The 18,660-nt window shown below is 42.1% G+C and overlaps 1 protein-coding gene across 2 annotated transcripts in view; it reads right to left on the reverse strand.

Moving 5' to 3' along the window:
- Positions 1-240: 240 nt before the first annotated feature.
- The window catches only part of pcnx2 (pecanex 2), a 78,437-nt gene continuing 60,017 nt past the window's right edge, over positions 241-18,660 (reverse strand). The window contains exons 36-40 of one of the 2 annotated variants that reach the window (XM_061911647.1): positions 14,078-14,121; positions 12,445-12,611; positions 5,519-5,587; positions 4,199-4,375; positions 241-2,171 (exon numbers count right to left, since the gene is read on the reverse strand). In XM_061911647.1, coding sequence (XP_061767631.1) covers positions 2,010-2,171; positions 4,199-4,375; positions 5,519-5,587; positions 12,445-12,611; positions 14,078-14,121 — 619 coding nt within the window. In that variant the 3' untranslated portion in view covers positions 241-2,009. Of the gene's footprint in view, positions 2,172-4,198; positions 4,376-5,518; positions 5,588-12,444; positions 12,612-13,951; positions 14,122-18,660 lie in introns of both variants that reach the window. The other variant, XM_061911646.1, reaches the window with a different exon arrangement.

Below are 18,660 nucleotides of genomic sequence, written 5' to 3' on the forward strand. Positions count from 1 at the left end.
GGTAACATCCTGGTTGTGAAGAATGAAAGTTTGATGAGGCTTACAGTCTCCATGGTAACATCCTGGTGGTGAAGATTGAAAGGTTCGAAGCGGCCCACAGTCTCCATGGTAACATCCTGGTGGTGAAGATTGAAAGGTTCGAAGCGGCCCACAGTCTCCATGGTAACATCCTGGTGGTGAAGATTGAAAGTTTGATGAGGCTTATAGTTTCCATGGTAACATCCTGGTGGTGAAGATTGAAAGGTTCGAAGCGGCCTACAGTCTCCATGGTAACATTTTGGTGGTGAAGAATGAAAGGTTCAAAGCGGCCTACAGTCTCCATGGTAACATCCTGGTGGTGAAGATTGAAAGTTTGATATGGCCTACAGTCTCCATGGTAACATCCTGGTTGTGAAGAATGAAAGTTCGATTCGGCCTACAGTCTCCATGGTAACATTTTGGTGGTGAAGAATGAAAGGTTCAAAGCGGCCTACAGTCTCCATGGTAACATCCTGGTGGTGAAGATTGAAAGTTTGATATGGCCTACAGTCTCCATGGTAACATTTTGGTGGTGAAGAATGAAAGGTTAGAAGTGGCCTACAGTCTCCATGGTAACATCCTGGTGGTGAAGATTGAAAGTTTGTGGCGGCCTGCAGTCTGCATGGTAACATTTTGGTGGTGAAGAATGAAAGGTTCGAAGTAGCCTACAGTCTCCATGGTAACATCCTGGTGGTGAAGAATGAAAGTTTGAAAACGGCCTACAGTCTCCATGGTAACATCCTGGTGGTGAAGATTGAAAGGTTCGAAGTGGCCTACAGTCTCCATGGTAACATTTTGGTGGTGAAGAATGAAAGTTGGTGGCGGCCTACCCTACAGTCTCCATGGTAACATCCTGGTGGTGAGGAATGAAAGGTTAGAAGTGGCCTACAGTCTCAATGGTAACATCCTGGTGGTGAAGATTTAAAGGTTGAAGTGGCCTACTGTCTCCATGGTAACATCCTGGTGGTGAAGAATGAAAGTTTGTGGCGGCCTACAGTCTCCATGGTAACATCCTGGTGGTGAAGATTGAAAGTTTGTGGCGGCCCACAGTCTCCATGGTAACATTTTGGTGGTGAAGAATGAAAGGTTCGAAGTGGGCTACAGTCTCCATGGTAACATCCTGGTGGTGAAGAATGAAAGTTTGAAGCGGCCTACAGTCTCCATGGTAACATTTTGGTGGTGAAGAATGAAAGGTTCAAAACGGCCTACAGTCTCCATGGTAACATCCTGGTGGTGAAGAATGAAAGGTTGAAGTGGCCTACAGTCTCCATGGTAACATCCTGATGGTGAAGATTGAAAGGTTGAAGTGGCCTACAGTCTCCATGGTAACATCCTGATGGTGAACATTGAAAGGTTGAAGTGGCCTACAGTCTCCATGGTAACATCCTGGTGGTGAAGATTGAAAGTTTGATATGGCCTACAGTCTCCATGGTAACATTTTGGTGGTGAAGAATGAAAGGTTAGAAGTGGCCTACAGTCTCCATGGTAACATCCTGATGGTGAAGATTGAAAGGTTGAATTGGCCTACAGTCTCCATGGTAACATCCTGATGGTGAAGATTGAAAGGTTGAAGTGGCCTACAGTCTACATGGTAACATTTTGGTGGTGAAGAATGAAAGGTTAGAAGTGGCCTACAGTCTCCATGGTAACATCCTGGTGGTGAAGATTGAAAGTTTGATATGGCCTACAGTCTCCATGGTAACATTTTGGTGGTGAAGAATGAAAGGTTAGAAGTGGCCTACAGTCTCCATGGTAACATCCTGGTGGTGAAGAATGAAAGTTTGTGGCGGCCTACCCTACAGTCTCCATGGTAACATCCTGGTGGTGAAGAATGAAAGGTTCGAAGCGGCCTACAGTCTCCATGGTAACATCCTGGTGGTGAAGAATGAAAGGTTCGAAGTGGCCTACAGTCTCCATGGTAACATCCTGGTGGTGAAGATTAAAAGTTTGAAGCGGCCTCCGGTCCCCGTCTGTGTTGGTTTCCTTGTTCCTCACACGGTCTTTTCATTGGTGGTGTCGACACTTCTTGACTCTGCGTCCTCCGGCGGCGTCTTGTCCAATCCCTGGCTGTGGCTGTGGTCACATGACTGCTCAGCAGTGGTGGTGTTGTTGGGAAGGCTTTCATCGATGCTCTGGTACGGCTCGGACGTCCACTGGTGAGCAGAAAGAGAACGAGTGACTTCAGTTGCATTTACACGGCCTGCTCAGGCCTGGAGATAATGACGCGTCAATCAATCAATCAAAGTCAACTTATATATGGCGCTTAATCACAAACGTCTCAAAGGGCTGCACAAGCTGTACTGTCAAGATCAAATATGAATGACAATAAAAAGGAAGTCTAAGCCACAACAACATCAGGGCAATAAAAACATCCCAGGGACACCATCCCTACCGTCAAGCATGGTGGTGGTAGTACAAACCCCATTTCCATATGAGTTGGGAAATTGTGTTAGATGTAAATATAAACAGAATACAATGATTTGCAAATCCTTTTCAACCCATATTCAATTGAATATGCTACAAAGACAACATATTTGATGTTCAAACTGATAAAAAAATGTTTGTTGTTGCAAATAATCATTAACTTTAGAATTTGATGCCAGCAACACGTGACAAAGAAGTTGGCAAAGGTGGCAATAAATACTGATAAAAGTTGAGGAATGCTCATCAAACACTTATTTGGGACATCCCACAGGTGTGCAGGCTAATTGGGAACAGGTGGGTGCCATGATTGGGTATAAAAGCAGCTTCCCAAAAAATGCTCAGTCTTTCACAAGAAAGGATGGGGCGAGGTACACCCCTTTGTCCACAACTGCGTGAGCAAATAGTCAAACAGTTTAAGAACAACGTTTCTCAAAGTGCAACTGCAAGAAACATCTACGCTCCATAATATCATCAAAAGGTTCAGAGAATCTCGAGAAATCCCTCCACGTTAGCAGCATGGCCGGAAACCAACATTGAATGACCGTGACCTTCGATCCCTCTGACGGCACTGTATCAAAAACCGACATCAATCTCTAAAGGATATCACCACATGGGCTCAGGAACACTTCAGAAAACCACTGTCACTAAATACAGTTGGTCGCTACATCTGTAAGTGCAAGTTAAAGCTCTACTATGCAAAGCTAAAGCTATTTATCAACAACACCCAGAAACGCCGCCGGCTTCTCTGGGCCCGAGATCATCTAAGAGGGACTGATGCAAAGTGGAGAAATGCTCTCTGGTCTGACGAGTATACATTTAAAAAAAAATTCGGAAATATTCGACATTGCGTCATCTGGACCAAAGGGGAAGCAACCATCCAGACTGTTATCGAAGCAAAGTTCCAAAGCCATCATCTGTGATGGTATGGGGGTGCATTAGTGCCCAAGGCATGGGTAACTTACACATCTGTGAAGGTACCATTAATACTAAAAGGTCCATACAGGTTTTGGAACAACATATGCTGCCATCTAAGCGTCATCTTTTTCATGGACGCCTCTGCTTATTTCATCAAGACAATGCCAAGCCACGTGTTACAACAGTATGGCTTCGTAAAAAAAGAGTGTGGGTACTTTCCTGGCCCGCCTGCAGTCCAGACCTGTCTCCCATGGAAAATGTGTGGCGCATTATGAAGCGTAAAATACGATAACAGAGACCTCGGACTGTTGAACAACTGAAGCTCTACATAAAACAAGAATGGGAAAGAATTCCACTTTCAAAGCTTCAACAATTAGTTTCCTCAGTTCCCAAACGTTTATTGAGTGTTGTTAAAAGAAAAGGTGATGTAACACAGTGGTGAACATGCCCTTTCCCAACTACTTTGGCACGTGTTGCAGCCATGAAATTCTAAGTTAATTATTATTTGCAAAAAAAATAAAGTTTATGAGTTTGAACATCAAATATGTTGTCTTTGTAGCATATTCAACTGAATATGGGTTGAAAATGATTTGCAAATCATTGTATTCTGTTTATATTTACATCTAACACAATTTCCCAACTCATATGGAAACGGGGTTTGTATGGAACAAAGGTGACCCCTCAACTCAAGTAACTTGGAGTGGAGGTTTGATACCGGATTCTAAGGATCTGGTATCAGCGGTATCGGTATTTCAGTATCGACCTGTGCATGGCTACCTTGGATGGATAAAAGTCTTGGGACACGCCTCCTCATCAAAGAATGAACACCTGCAAACTTTACCTGCGTGGCCCTGCTGCCTGAGCGCTGTGAGGGCCCCAGGGCCACGTTGACGCTGGAGGAGGAGCGGGAGTCGGTGGTGTTGCCGCCCTCGGCCGCCGACAGACCCGACATCACCAGACCGCTGGAGAAGCTGCGCTTGCCGAAGAGCAGACTGAGGGTGGACGAGGACGAGGACACCTGGGAAGGTAGGAAGAAGGTAAACAGAAGGTGGGCAGAAAGTAGGCAGAAGGTGGACAGAAAGTAGACAGAAGGTAGACACATGGTAGGCAGAAGGTAGACGGAGTAGACAGAAGGTAGGCAGAAAGTAGACAGAAGGTAGACACATGGTAGGCAAAAGGTAGACAAAGTAAACAGAAGGTAGAGAGAAGGTAGGCAGAAAGTAAACAGAAGGTAGACACATGGTAGGCAGAAGGTAAGCAGAAGGTAGGTAGAAGGTAGGCAGAAAGTAGACAGAAGGTAGACACGGTAGGCAGAAAGTGGACAGAAGGTAGACACATGGTAGGCAGAAGGTAGACAGAAGGTAAACAGAAGGTAGAGAGAAGGTAGGCAGAAAGTAAACAGAAGGTAGACACATGGTAGGCAGAAGGTAGGCAGAAAGTAGAAGGTAGACACAGGGTAGGCAGAAAGTAGACACATGGTAGGCAAAAGGTAGACAGAAAGTAAACAGAAGGTAGGCAGAAAGTAAACAGAAGGTAGACACATGGTAGGCAGAAAGTAGACAGAAGGTAGACACAGGGTAGGCAGAAAGTAGACAAGGTAGGCAGAAGGTAGACAGAAAGTAGGCCGGAGGTAGACAGAAGGTAGACACAGGGTAGACAGAAGGTAGACTGAAAGAAGACACAGGGTAGGCAAAGTAGGAGGAAAGTAAGCAGAAGGTAGACAGGGTAGGCAGAAAGTAGACAGAAGATAGGCAGAAAGTAGACACATGGTAGGCAGAATGTAGACACAGGGTAGACAGAAGGTAAACAGAAAGTAGACAAAGTAGGCAGGAGGTAGACACAGGGTAGACAGAAGTTAGGCAGAAAGAAGACACAGGGTAGGCAAAGTAGGAGGAAAGTAAGCAGAAAGTAGACAGAAGGTAGGAGGAAAGTAAGCAGAAGGTAGACAGAAGGTAGGAGGAAAGGTAAGCAGAAGGTAGACAGGGTAGGCAGAAAGTAGACATTGGGTGGGCAGAAAGTAGACAAGTAGGCAGAAAGTAGACACATGGTAGGCAGAATGTAGATACAGGGTAGACAGAAGGTAGAGACATGGTAGACAGAAGGTAGACACAGGGTAGACAGAAAGTAGGCGGGTTTTTCCCGGCCCCCATTGACTTGCTACCTGACTGGAAGGATGTGGTGCTGCCTGGACATGAGAAGTGACCCCGCCTGCTGCTGCCTGACGAGGACCCTGAAAGAAGGTGTTGTTATCATCCAAAACTGTAACACAACCTGTTGTTATCATCCAACACTGTAACACAAGCTGTTGTTATTATCCAACACTGTAACACAACCTGTTGTTATCATCCAACACTGTAACACAACCTGTTATTATCATCCAATACTGTAACACAACCTGTTATCATCCAACAATGTAACACAACCTGTTATTATCATCCAATACTGTAACACAACCTGTTGTTATCATCCAATACTGTAACACAACCTGTTGTTATCATCCAACACTGTAACACAACCTGTTATTATCATCCAACACTGTAACACAACCTGTTGTTATCATCCAACACTGTAACACATCCTGTTGTTATCATCCAACACTGTTACACAGCCCCTTTGTTATCATCCAACACTGTAACACAACCTGTTGTTATCATCCAACACTGTAACACAACCTGTTATCATCCAACACTGTAACACAACCTGTTATTATCATCCAATACTGTAACACAACCTGTTGTTATCATCCAATACTGTAACACAACCTGTTGTTATCATCCAACACTGTAACACAACCTGTTATTATCATCCAACACTGTAACACAACCTGTTATTATCATCCAATACTGTAACACAACCTGTTGTTATCATCCAATACTGTAACACAACCTGTTGTTATCATCCAACACTGTAACACAACCTGTTATTATCATCCAACACTGTAACACAACCTGTTGTTATCATCCAACACTGTAACACATCCTGTTGTTATCATCCAACACTGTTACACAGCCCCTTTGTTATCATCCAACACTGTAACACAACCTGTTGTTATCATCCAACACTGCAACACATCCTGTTGTTATCATCCAACACTGTTACACAGCCCCTTTGTTATCATCCAACACTGTAACACATCCTGTTGTTATCATCCAACACTGTTACACAGTCCCTTTGTTATCATCCAACACTGTAACACATCCTGTTGTTATCATCCAACACTGTTACACAACCCCTTTGTTATCATCCAACACTGTAACACAACCTGTTGTTATCATCCAACACTGTGACACATCCTGTTGTTATCATCCAACACTGTTACACAGCCCCTTTGTTATCATCCAACAATGTAACACAAGCTGTTGTTATCATCCAACACTGTAACACAACCTGTTGTTATCATCCAACACTGTAACACAACCTGTTGTTATCATCCAACACTGTAACACAACCTGTTGTTATCATCCAACACTGTTACACAGCCCCTTTGTTATCATCCAACACTGTAACACAACCTGTTGTTATCATCCAATACTGTAACACAACCTGTTGTTATCATCCAATACTGTAACACAACCTGTTGTTATCATCCAACACTGTAACACAACCTGTTGTTATCATCCAACACTGTTACACAGCCCCTTTGTTATCATCCAACACTGTAACACAACCTGTTGTTATCATCCAACACTGTAACACAACCTGTTATCATCCAACACTGTAACACAACCTGTTATTATCATCCAATACTGTAACACAACCTGTTGTTATCATCCAATACTGTAACACAACCTGTTGTTATCATCCAACACTGTAACACAACCTGTTATTATCATCCAACACTGTAACACAACCTGTTATTATCATCCAATACTGTAACACAACCTGTTGTTATCATCCAATACTGTAACACAACCTGTTGTTATCATCCAACACTGTAACACAACCTGTTATTATCATCCAACACTGTAACACAACCTGTTGTTATCATCCAACACTGTAACACATCCTGTTGTTATCATCCAACACTGTTACACAGCCCCTTTGTTATCATCCAACACTGTAACACAACCTGTTGTTATCATCCAACACTGCAACACATCCTGTTGTTATCATCCAACACTGTTACACAGCCCCTTTGTTATCATCCAACACTGTAACACATCCTGTTGTTATCATCCAACACTGTTACACAGTCCCTTTGTTATCATCCAACACTGTAACACATCCTGTTGTTATCATCCAACACTGTTACACAACCCCTTTGTTATCATCCAACACTGTAACACAACCTGTTGTTATCATCCAACACTGTGACACATCCTGTTGTTATCATCCAACACTGTTACACAGCCCCTTTGTTATCACCCAACAATGTAACACAAGCTGTTGTTATCATCCAACACTGTAACACAACCTGTTGTTATCATCCAACACTGTAACACAGGCTGTTGTTATCATCCAACACTGTAACACAGCCTGTTGTTATCATCCAACACTGTAACACAAGCTGTTGTTATCATCCAACACTGTAACACAACCTGGTGTTATCATCCAACACTAACACAACCTGTTATCATCCAACACTGTAACACAACCTGCTGTTATCATCCAACACTGTAACACAACCTGCTGTTATCATCCAACACTGTAACACAACCTGTTGTTATCATCCAACACTGTAACACAACCTGTTGTTATCATCCAACACTGTAACACAACCTGTTGTTATCATCCAACACTGTAACACAACCTGTTATCATCCAACACTGTAACACAACCTGTTGTTATCATCCAACACTGTAACAGATCCTGTTGTTATCATCCAATACTGTAACACATCCTGTTGTTATCATCCAACACTGTAACACATCCTGTTGTTATCATCCAACACTGTAACACAACCTGTTGTTATCATCCAACACTGTAACACAACCTGATATTATCATCTAATACTGTAACACAACCTGTTGTTATCATCCAACACTGTGACACATCCTGTTGTTATCATCCAACACTGTAACACAACCTGTTATCATCCAACACTGTAACACAACCTGTTTTTATCATCCAACACTGTAACACATCCTGTTGTTATCATCCAACACTGTAACACAACCTGTTATCATCCAACACTGTAACACAACCTGTTGTTATCATCCAACACTGTAACACAACCTGTTGTTATCATCCAACACTGTAACACAACCTGTTGTTATCATCCAACACTGTAACACAACCTGTTATCATCCAACACTGTAACACAACCTGTTGTTATCATCCAACACTGTAACACATCCTGTTGTTATCATCCAATACTGTAACACATCCTGTTGTTATCATCCAACACTGTTACACAGCCCCTTTGTTATCATCCAACAATGTAACACAAGCTGTTGTTATCATCCAACACTGTAACACAACCTGTTGTTATCATCCAACACTGTAACACAAGCTGTTGTTATCATCCAACACTGTAACACAGCCTGTTGTTATCATCCAACACTGTAACACAAGCTGTTGTTATCATCCAACACTGTAACACAACCTGTTGTTATCATCCAACACTAACACAACCTGTTATCATCCAACACTGTAACACAACCTGCTGTTATCATCCAACACTGTAACACAACCTGTTATCATCCAACACTGTAACACAACCTGTTGTTATCATCCAACACTGTAACACAACCTGTTATCATCCAACACTGTAACACATCCTGTTGTTATCATCCAACACTGTTACACAGCCCCTTTGTTATCATCCAACACTGTAACACAACCTGTTGTTATCATCCAACACTGTGACACATCCTGTTGTTATCATCCAACACTGTTACACAGCCCCTTTGTTATCATCCAACAATGTAACACAAGCTGTTGTTATCATCCAACACTGTAACACAACCTGTTGTTATCATCCAACACTGTAACACAAGCTGTTGTTATCATCCAACACTGTAACACAGCCTGTTGTTATCATCCAACACTGTAACACAAGCTGTTGTTATCATCCAACACTGTAACACAAGCTGTTGTTATCATCCAACACTGTAACACAACCTGTTGTTATCATCCAACACTAACACAACCTGTTATCATCCAACACTGTAACACAACCTGCTGTTATCATCCAACACTGTAACACAACCTGTTATCATCCAACACTGTAACACAACCTGTTGTTATCATCCAACACTGTAACACAACCTGTTATCATCCAACACTGTAACACAACCTGTTGTTATCATCCAACACTGTAACAGATCCTGTTGTTATCATCCAATACTGTAACACATCCTGTTGTTATCATCCAACAATGTAACACATCCTGTTGTTATCATCCAACACTGTAACACAACCTGTTGTTATCATCCAACACTGTAACACAACCTGATATTATCATCTAATACTGTAACACAACCTGTTGTTATCATCCAACACTGTGACACATCCTGTTGTTATCATCCAACACTGTAACACAACCTGTTATCATCCAACACTGTAACACAACCTGTTTTTATCATCCAACACTGTAACACAACCTGTTATCATCCAACACTGTAACACAACCTGTTATCATCCAACACTGTAACACAACCTGTTGTTATCATCCAACACTGTAACACAACCTGTTGTTATCATCCAACACTGTAACACAACCTGTTGTTATCATCCAACACTGTAACACAACCTGTTGTTATCATCCAACACTGTAACACAACCTGTTATCATCCAACACTGTAACACAACCTGTTGTTATCATCAAACACTGTAACACATCCTGTTGTTATCATCCAATACTGTAACACATCCTGTTGTTATCATCCAACACTGTAACACAACCTGTTGTTATCATCCAACACTGTAACACATCCTGTTGTTATCATCCAACACTGTAACACAACCTGTTATCATCCAACACTGTAACACAACCTGTTTTTATCATCCAACGCTGTAACACATCCTGTTGTTATCATCCAACACTGTAACACAACCTGTTATCATCCAACACTGTAACACAACCTGTTGTTATCATCCAACACTGTAACACAACCTGTTGTTATCATCCAACACTGTAACACAACCTGTTGTTATCATCCAACACTGTAACACATCCTGTTGTTATCATCCAATACTGTAACACATCCTGTTGTTATCATCCAACACTGTAACACAACCTGTTGTTATCATCCAACACTGTAACACATCCTGTTGTTATCATCCAACACTGTAACACAACCTGTTATCATCCAACACTGTAACACAACCTGTTTTTATCATCCAACACTGTAACACAACCTGTTATCATCCAACACTGTAACACAACCTGTTGTTATCATCCAACACTGTAACACAACCTGTTGTTATCATCCAACACTGTAACACAACCTGTTGTTATCATCCAACACTGTAACACAACCTGTTATCATCCAACACTGTAACACAACCTGTTGTTATCATCCAACACTGTAACACATCCTGTTGTTATCATCCAATACTGTAACACATCCTGTTGTTATCATCCAACACTGTAACACAACCTGTTGTTATCATCCAACACTGTAACACATCCTGTTGTTATCATCCAACACTGTAACACAACCTGTTATCATCCAACACTGTAACACAACCTGTTTTTATCATCCAACACTGTAACACATCCTGTTGTTATCATCCAACACTGTAACACAACCTGTTATCATCCAACACTGTAACACAACATGTTGTTATCATCCAACACTGTAACACAACCTGTTGTTATCATCCAACACTGTGACACATCCTGTTGTTATCATCCAACACTGTAACACAACCTGTTATCATCCAACACTGTAACACAACCTGTTGTTATCATCCAACACTGTAACACAACCTGTTTTTATCATCCAACACTGTGACACATCCTGTTGTTATCATCCAACACTGTAACACAACCTGTTATCATCCAACACTGTAACACAACCTGTTTTTATCATCCAACACTGTAACACATCCTGTTGTTATCATCCAACACTGTAACACAACCTGTTATCATCCAACACTGTGACACATCCTGTTGTTATCATCCAACACTGTAACACAACCTGTTATCATCCAACACTGTAACACAACCTGTTTTTATCATCCAACACTGTGACACATCCTGTTGTTATCATCCAACACTGTAACACAACCTGTTTTTATCATCCAACACTGTGACACATCCTGTTGTTATCATCCAACACTGTAACACAACCTGTTATCATCCAACACTGTAACACAACCTGTTTTTATCATCCAACACTGTAACACATCCTGTTGTTATCATCCAACACTGTAACACAACCTGTTATCATCCAACACTGTGACACATCCTGTTGTTATCATCCAACACTGTAACACAACCTGTTATCATCCAACACTGTAACACAACCTGTTATCATCCAACACTGTAACACAACCTTTTGTTATCATCCAACACTGTAACACAACCTGTTTTTATCATCCAACACTGTGACACATCCTGTTGTTATCATCCAACACTGTAACACAACCTGTTATCATCCAACACTGTAACACAACCTGTTTTTATCATCCAACACTGTAACACATCCCGTTGTTATCATCCAACACTGTAACACAACCTGTTTTTATCATCCAACACTGTAACACATCCCGTTGTTATCATCCAACACTGTAACACAACCTGTTATCATCCAACACTGTGACACATCCTGTTGTTATCATCCAACACTGTAACACAACCTGTTATCATCCAACACTGTAACACAACCTGTTTTTATCATCCAACACTGTGACACATCCTGTTGTTATCATCCAACACTGTAACACAACCTGTTATCATCCAACACTGTAACACAACCTGTTGTTATCATCCAACACTGTAACACAACCTGTTTTTATCATCCAACACTGTGACACATCCTGTTATCATCCAACACTGTAACACAACCTGTTATCATCCAACACTGTAACAAAACCTGTTGTTATCATCCAACACTGTAACACAACCTGTTATCATCCAACACAGTAACACAACCTGTTGTTATCATCCAACAGTGTAAGAGAAGGTGTGTTGTCCACCTGGGAGAAGATGGATGCGATGGATGTGTTGAAGGACAGCTGGCTGTTGGACAGACGTTGGATCAGGCCGTGATTGGACGCTGAGTCCAAGATGGCTCCTGATTGGCTGCTGTTGGGCGCCCGCTGACTCTGTGGCTGCACTGACCTGCTGCGGTACTCTCTCCTGCCTGCACACACACACAATCACACAGTACACAATCACACACAGTACACACAATCACACAGTACACAATCACACACAATCCCACAGTACATAATCACACACACACAGTACACAATCACACACAGTACACACACACAATCACACAGTACACAATCACACACACAGTACACACACACAATCACACAGTACACAATCACACACACAGTACACACACACAGCCATTACAACACACACAATCACACAGTACATAATCACACACACACAGTACACAATCACACTCACAGTACACACACGTGCACATGCACACACACCCAATCACACAGTACACAATCACACACACATTACACACACACACACAATCACACAGTACATAATCACACACACATAGTACACAATCACACACACAGTACACAATCACACACACAGTACACACACACAGCCATTACAACACACACAATCACACAGTACATAATCACACACACACACACACAGTACACAATCACACTCACAGTACACACACATGCACACACACGATCAAACAGTACATAATCACACAGTACACAATCACACACACACAAATTACACAGTACATAATCACACACACACAACCCCACAGTACATAATCACACACACACAACCACACAGTACATAATCACACACAGCACACAATCATACAGTACATAATCACACACACACAGTACACAATCACACACACACACAACCCCACAGTACATAATCACACACACAACCCAACAGTACATAATCACACACACACACACACACACAAATCACACAGTACATAATCACACACACACAACCACACAGTACATAATCACACACGCACACACACAGCACACAATCACACAGTACATAATCACACACACAACCCCACAGTACATAATCACACACACACACAACCCCACAGTACATAATCACACACACACACAAATCACACAGTACATAATCACACACACACAGCCACACAGTACATAATCACACACGCACACACACAGCACACAATCACACACAATCACACAGTACATAATCACACACACACAGTACACAATCACACACAAAGTACACTATTACACACCAGCGGTGGGTGGTGTACCTGAGGTGTGTGTGATTGTGTACCTGAGGTGTGGTGGGTGATTGTGTACCTGAGGTGTGGTGGGTGGTGTACCTGAGGTGTGGTGGGTGGTGTACCTGAGGTGTGGTGGGTGGTGCACCTGAGGTGTGGTGGGTGGTGTACCTGAGGTGTGGTGGGTGGTGCACCTGAGGTGTGGTGGGTGGTGTACCTGAGGTGTGGTGGGTGGTGTACCTGAGGTGCGGTGGGTGGTGTACCTGAGGTGTGGTGGCGGTGAGTGCGGGTGTTGCGGCTCCTGTGCTGGTGCAGACTCAAAGTGTTGGAGGTGACGGAGGACGGGCGGTTGTGACTCAGAGAGGATGAAGCACCCGTGGCGCACTCACCGTCCTCAATGTTGTTGCAGCTGGTCATGTTGTCCTTGCGCACCCTGCCATGCATGTACATCATGTCACCTTCTCTCTTTCCTTGCACTTCATGTACATCATGTCACCTTCTCTCTTTCCTTGCACTTCATGTACATCATGTCACCTCTCTTTCCTTGCACTTCATGTACATCATGTCACCTTCTCTCTTTCCTTGCACTTCATGTACATCATGTCACCTTCTCTCTTTCCTTGCACTTCATGTACATCATGTCACCTTCTCTCTTTCCTTGCACTTCATGTACATCATGTCACATTCTCTCTTTCCTTGCACTTCATGTACATCATGTCACCTTCTCTCTTTCCTTGCACTTCATGTACATCATGTCACCTCTCTTTCCTTGCACTTCATGTACATCATGTCACCTTCTCTCTTTCCTTGCACTTTATGTACATCATGTCACCTTCTCTCTTTCTTTGCACTTCATGTACATCATGTCACCTTCTCTCTTTCCTTGCACTTCATGTACATCATGTCACCTTCTCTCTTTCCTTGCACTTCATGTACATCATGTCACCTTCTCTCTTTCCTTGCACTTCATGTACATCATGTCACCTTCTTTCTTTCCTTGCACTTCATGTACATCATGTCACCTTCTCTCTTTCCTTGCACTTCATGTACATCATGTCACCTTCTCTCTTTCCTTGCACTTCATGTACATCAGGTCACCTTCTCTCTTTCTTTGCACTTCATGTACATCATGTCACCTTCTCTCTTTCCTTGCACTTCATGTACATCATGTCACATTCTCTCTTTCCTTGCACTTCATGTACATCATGTCACCTTCTCTCTTTCCTTGCACTTTATGTCCATCATGTCACCTTCTCTCTTTCCTTGCACTTCATGTACATCATGTCACCTTCTCTCTTTCCTTGCACTTCATGTACATCATGTCACCTTCTCTCTTTCCTTGCACTTCATGTACATCATGTCACCTTCTCTCTTTCCTTGCACTTCATGTACATCATGTCACCTTCTCTCTTTCCTTGCACTTCATGTACATCATGTCACCTTCTCCCTTTCCTTGCACTTTATGTCCATCATGTCACCTTCTCTCTTTCCTTGCACTTCATGTACATCATGTCACATTCTCTCTTTCCTTGCACTTTATGTCCATCATGTCACCTTCTCTCTTTCCTTGCACTTCATGTACATCATGTCACATTCTCTCTTTCCTTGCACTTCATGTACATCATGTCACCTTCTCTCTTTCCTTGCACTTCATGTACATCATGTCACCTTTTCTCTTTCCTTGCACTGTTTTACATCCAATATGATGTTCAATGTGTCCTAAATAAAGAACACTATTTAGCCATTCTACTTTTTAGGGTCCAAATAAAACAGTTTTACAATAAAGGGCCTTTTTGTTGTTGTTGTTTTTTAACTCAGGCATCGCTGTGGACACCTATGAGGTCTTTGCAGGGGAAGGAAGTAAAATGGCGGGAGAAAGTTCAAAGGGTCAACAAAAATGACAAAAGAACATCATCAGTTAGTAGAAATGTCTTCTTGGAGTAAGTACAACATCAATAAGTAGTTTATCTAAATAATCTTGTCTTACTCAGCCTTGCATCATGTTTGTAGTCATTTAGGCAATGACTGACACTTTTCTAACAGCAGCTGTCATGCTAGTTATGCTAATGTTTTGTTGTACATAATCATCCCTCCTGAAAGGCCTACTGAAAGCGACTACTAGCGACCACGCAGTCTGATAGTTTATATATCAATGATGAAATATTAACATTGCAACACATGCCAATACGGCCTTTTTAGTTGACTAAATTACAATTTTAAATTTCCCGCTGAGTTTGTTGTTGAAAACATCGCGGAATGATGACGCGTGTTTGTGACGTCTCGGGTTGGAGCGGACATATTAGCCCAGCACCACTTACGGCTAAAAGTCGTCTCTTTTCATCGCATAATTACACAGTAATTCGGACATCTGTGTTGCTGAATCTTTTGCAATTTGTTCAATTAATAATGGAGACGTCAAAGAAGAATGCTGTTGGAGGGAAAGCGGTGAATTGCAGCTGCCTTTAGCACCGAAACACAGCCTGTATGTCTTTGTTGTGAAGCTTTAACACAGAGCGGTCAAGCAAACATGTTTCTCTACGCCATGGGTGTCAAATTCTGGCCCGCCGGTATTATACAGCGCCGGTGTCGCTGTAACACCGCATTCACCGCTAATACTCAAACTTGCTATTTTCCAAGGAGACTCCCAAATTTCAGTGCCCCTCACAAAAATCACAGGGGGCAACCATTCTCCCAAACTTCTCCCGATGCCCACCTGGACAATAATATTGGGTACGTGCCTTAAAGGCACTGCCTCAAGCGTCCTCTAAAACTTTTCGTCACGTCCGCTTTTGCAATGCAATTTTGGTCAACTTTGAGACTGTTACAAATATGCGCCACACTGTGAACCAACACTAAACGAGAATGACAAGCAAATTTCGGGAGAACATCCGCACTGTAACACAACATAAACACAACAAAACAAATACACAGAACCCCCTTGCGGTACTAACTCTTCCTGGACGCTACAATATAAAAATGTATTATTAGCCTGTGGGAAAAGTTTATTTTGATATTTACCTGAGAAGGCTGCAAATACTGCAAATACAAAAGAGACATTCAATGTCTATTTAAATTTGATTTGATATGCCATTGCTATTTTTAAATTATTAGTATTATTTGAAACTCGATTTTGCATGTCACTATAAAGTTATATAAGTCCCGCTTGTTCAATATTCAATGCAAAACTTGTCTGGGTCCCGACTAAAAGGTTAATTTGTTCAACCTCGGCCTGCGGCTTTGTTCAGTTTCAAATTTGGGCCCACTCTGTATTTGAGTTCGACACCCCTGCTCTACGCCAACCAGCAAGTTTTTGGATGGGAAAATGGTGGTATTAAGTCGGCTCTTACCGAAGACTTGAGCGGATTATGCGACCTCCTCCTGCAGCTGTCAAAAAAGGCTGCTGTGATCTCGGCTCCTCCATTGGCTTCTCGGAGAGACAATGGCGTTCACCGCAGCCCTCCGACTTTCAGGTATGACTTTACAATCTCACTAAAACACTATTAAAACAATAAACAGATAAAGGGATTTTCCAGAATTATCCTAGTAAATGTGTCTAATTACACCTGAAACGTCGCCTTTTTTTTTTCCCTAGTACTTCACTCTAAACGTCCTCATCCACGAATCTTTCATCCTCACTCAAATTAATGGGGAAATTGTCGCTTTCTCGGTCCGAATAGCTCTAGCTACTGCTGGCCATGATTATAAACAATGTGAGGAGCCCTACAACACGTGACATCACGCGCACATCGTCTGCTACTTCCGGTACAGGCAAGGCTTTTTTATCAGCACCAAAAGTTGCAAACTTTATCGTCGATGTTCTCTACTAAATCCTTTCAGCAAAAATATGGCATTATGGCGAAATGATCAAGTATGACACATAGAATGGAGCTGCTATCCCCGTTTAAATAAGAAAATCTCATTTCAGTAGGCCTTTAAGTTGTTGGTACGTAATCATCTCCTCTGCCTTAAGTTGCTGAGTCAAAGGTGATGAGCTACGTCAGAAAGATGAGATCTTTTAGCAAACAAAGTGGATTGCAGCTCAGTTTGCTGAGTAGCCATGTCTTTTGTGTACATGTACTGAGAATGTTGTGAGGTCACACATGATGTGCATATTTCCCACTTGCCAACCTTCTTGTGTGGAGCCTGACAGCTGAGAACTAAGTCAGTGAACTGAGAGAAGATCTTTGCAGGTACAATGATGACACCTTCAAAGTGTCTTCACTATCCATCATAAAAGTTGCTGTTGTGGATAAAATACAATATAGTGTGCGTATTTTGCTAAGCACAACTACAATTACAGTACAAACCCCGTTTCCATATGAGTCGGGAAATTGTGTTGGATGTAAATATAAACGGAATACAATGATTTGCAAATCCTTTTCAACCCATATTCAGTTGAATATGCTACAAAGACAACATATTTTAAGTTCAAACTGATCAAAAAAAAAATTTTTGTTGCAAATATTCATTAATTTTAGAATTTGATGCCAGCAACACGTGACAAAGAAGTTGGGAAAGGTGGCAATAAATACTGATAAAGTTGAGGGATGCTCATCAAACACTTATTTGGAACATCCCACAGGTGTGCAGGCTAATTGGGAACAGGTGGGTGCCATGATTGGGTATAAAAGCAGCTTCCATGAAATGCTAAGTAATTCACAAACTAGGATGGGGTGAGGGTCACCAATTTGTCAGCAAATTGTCGAACAGTTTTAGAACAACTTTTCTCAACGAGCTATTGCAAGGAATTTAAGGATTTTACCATCTACGGTCCGTAAAATCATCAAAAGGTTCAAAGAATCTGGAGAAATCACTGCACGTAAGCGATGATATTACGGACCTTTGATCCCTCAGGCGGCATTGCTTCAAAAACCGACATTACTTTGTAAAGGATATCACCACGTGGGCTCAGGAACACATCATAAAACCACTGTCAGTAACTACAGTTGGTCGCTACATCTGTAAGTGCAAG

This window comes from Nerophis ophidion, linkage group LG09 (assembly GCF_033978795.1).
Source record: "Nerophis ophidion isolate RoL-2023_Sa linkage group LG09, RoL_Noph_v1.0, whole genome shotgun sequence".
Classification (NCBI taxonomy): domain Eukaryota; kingdom Metazoa; phylum Chordata; class Actinopteri; order Syngnathiformes; family Syngnathidae; genus Nerophis; species Nerophis ophidion.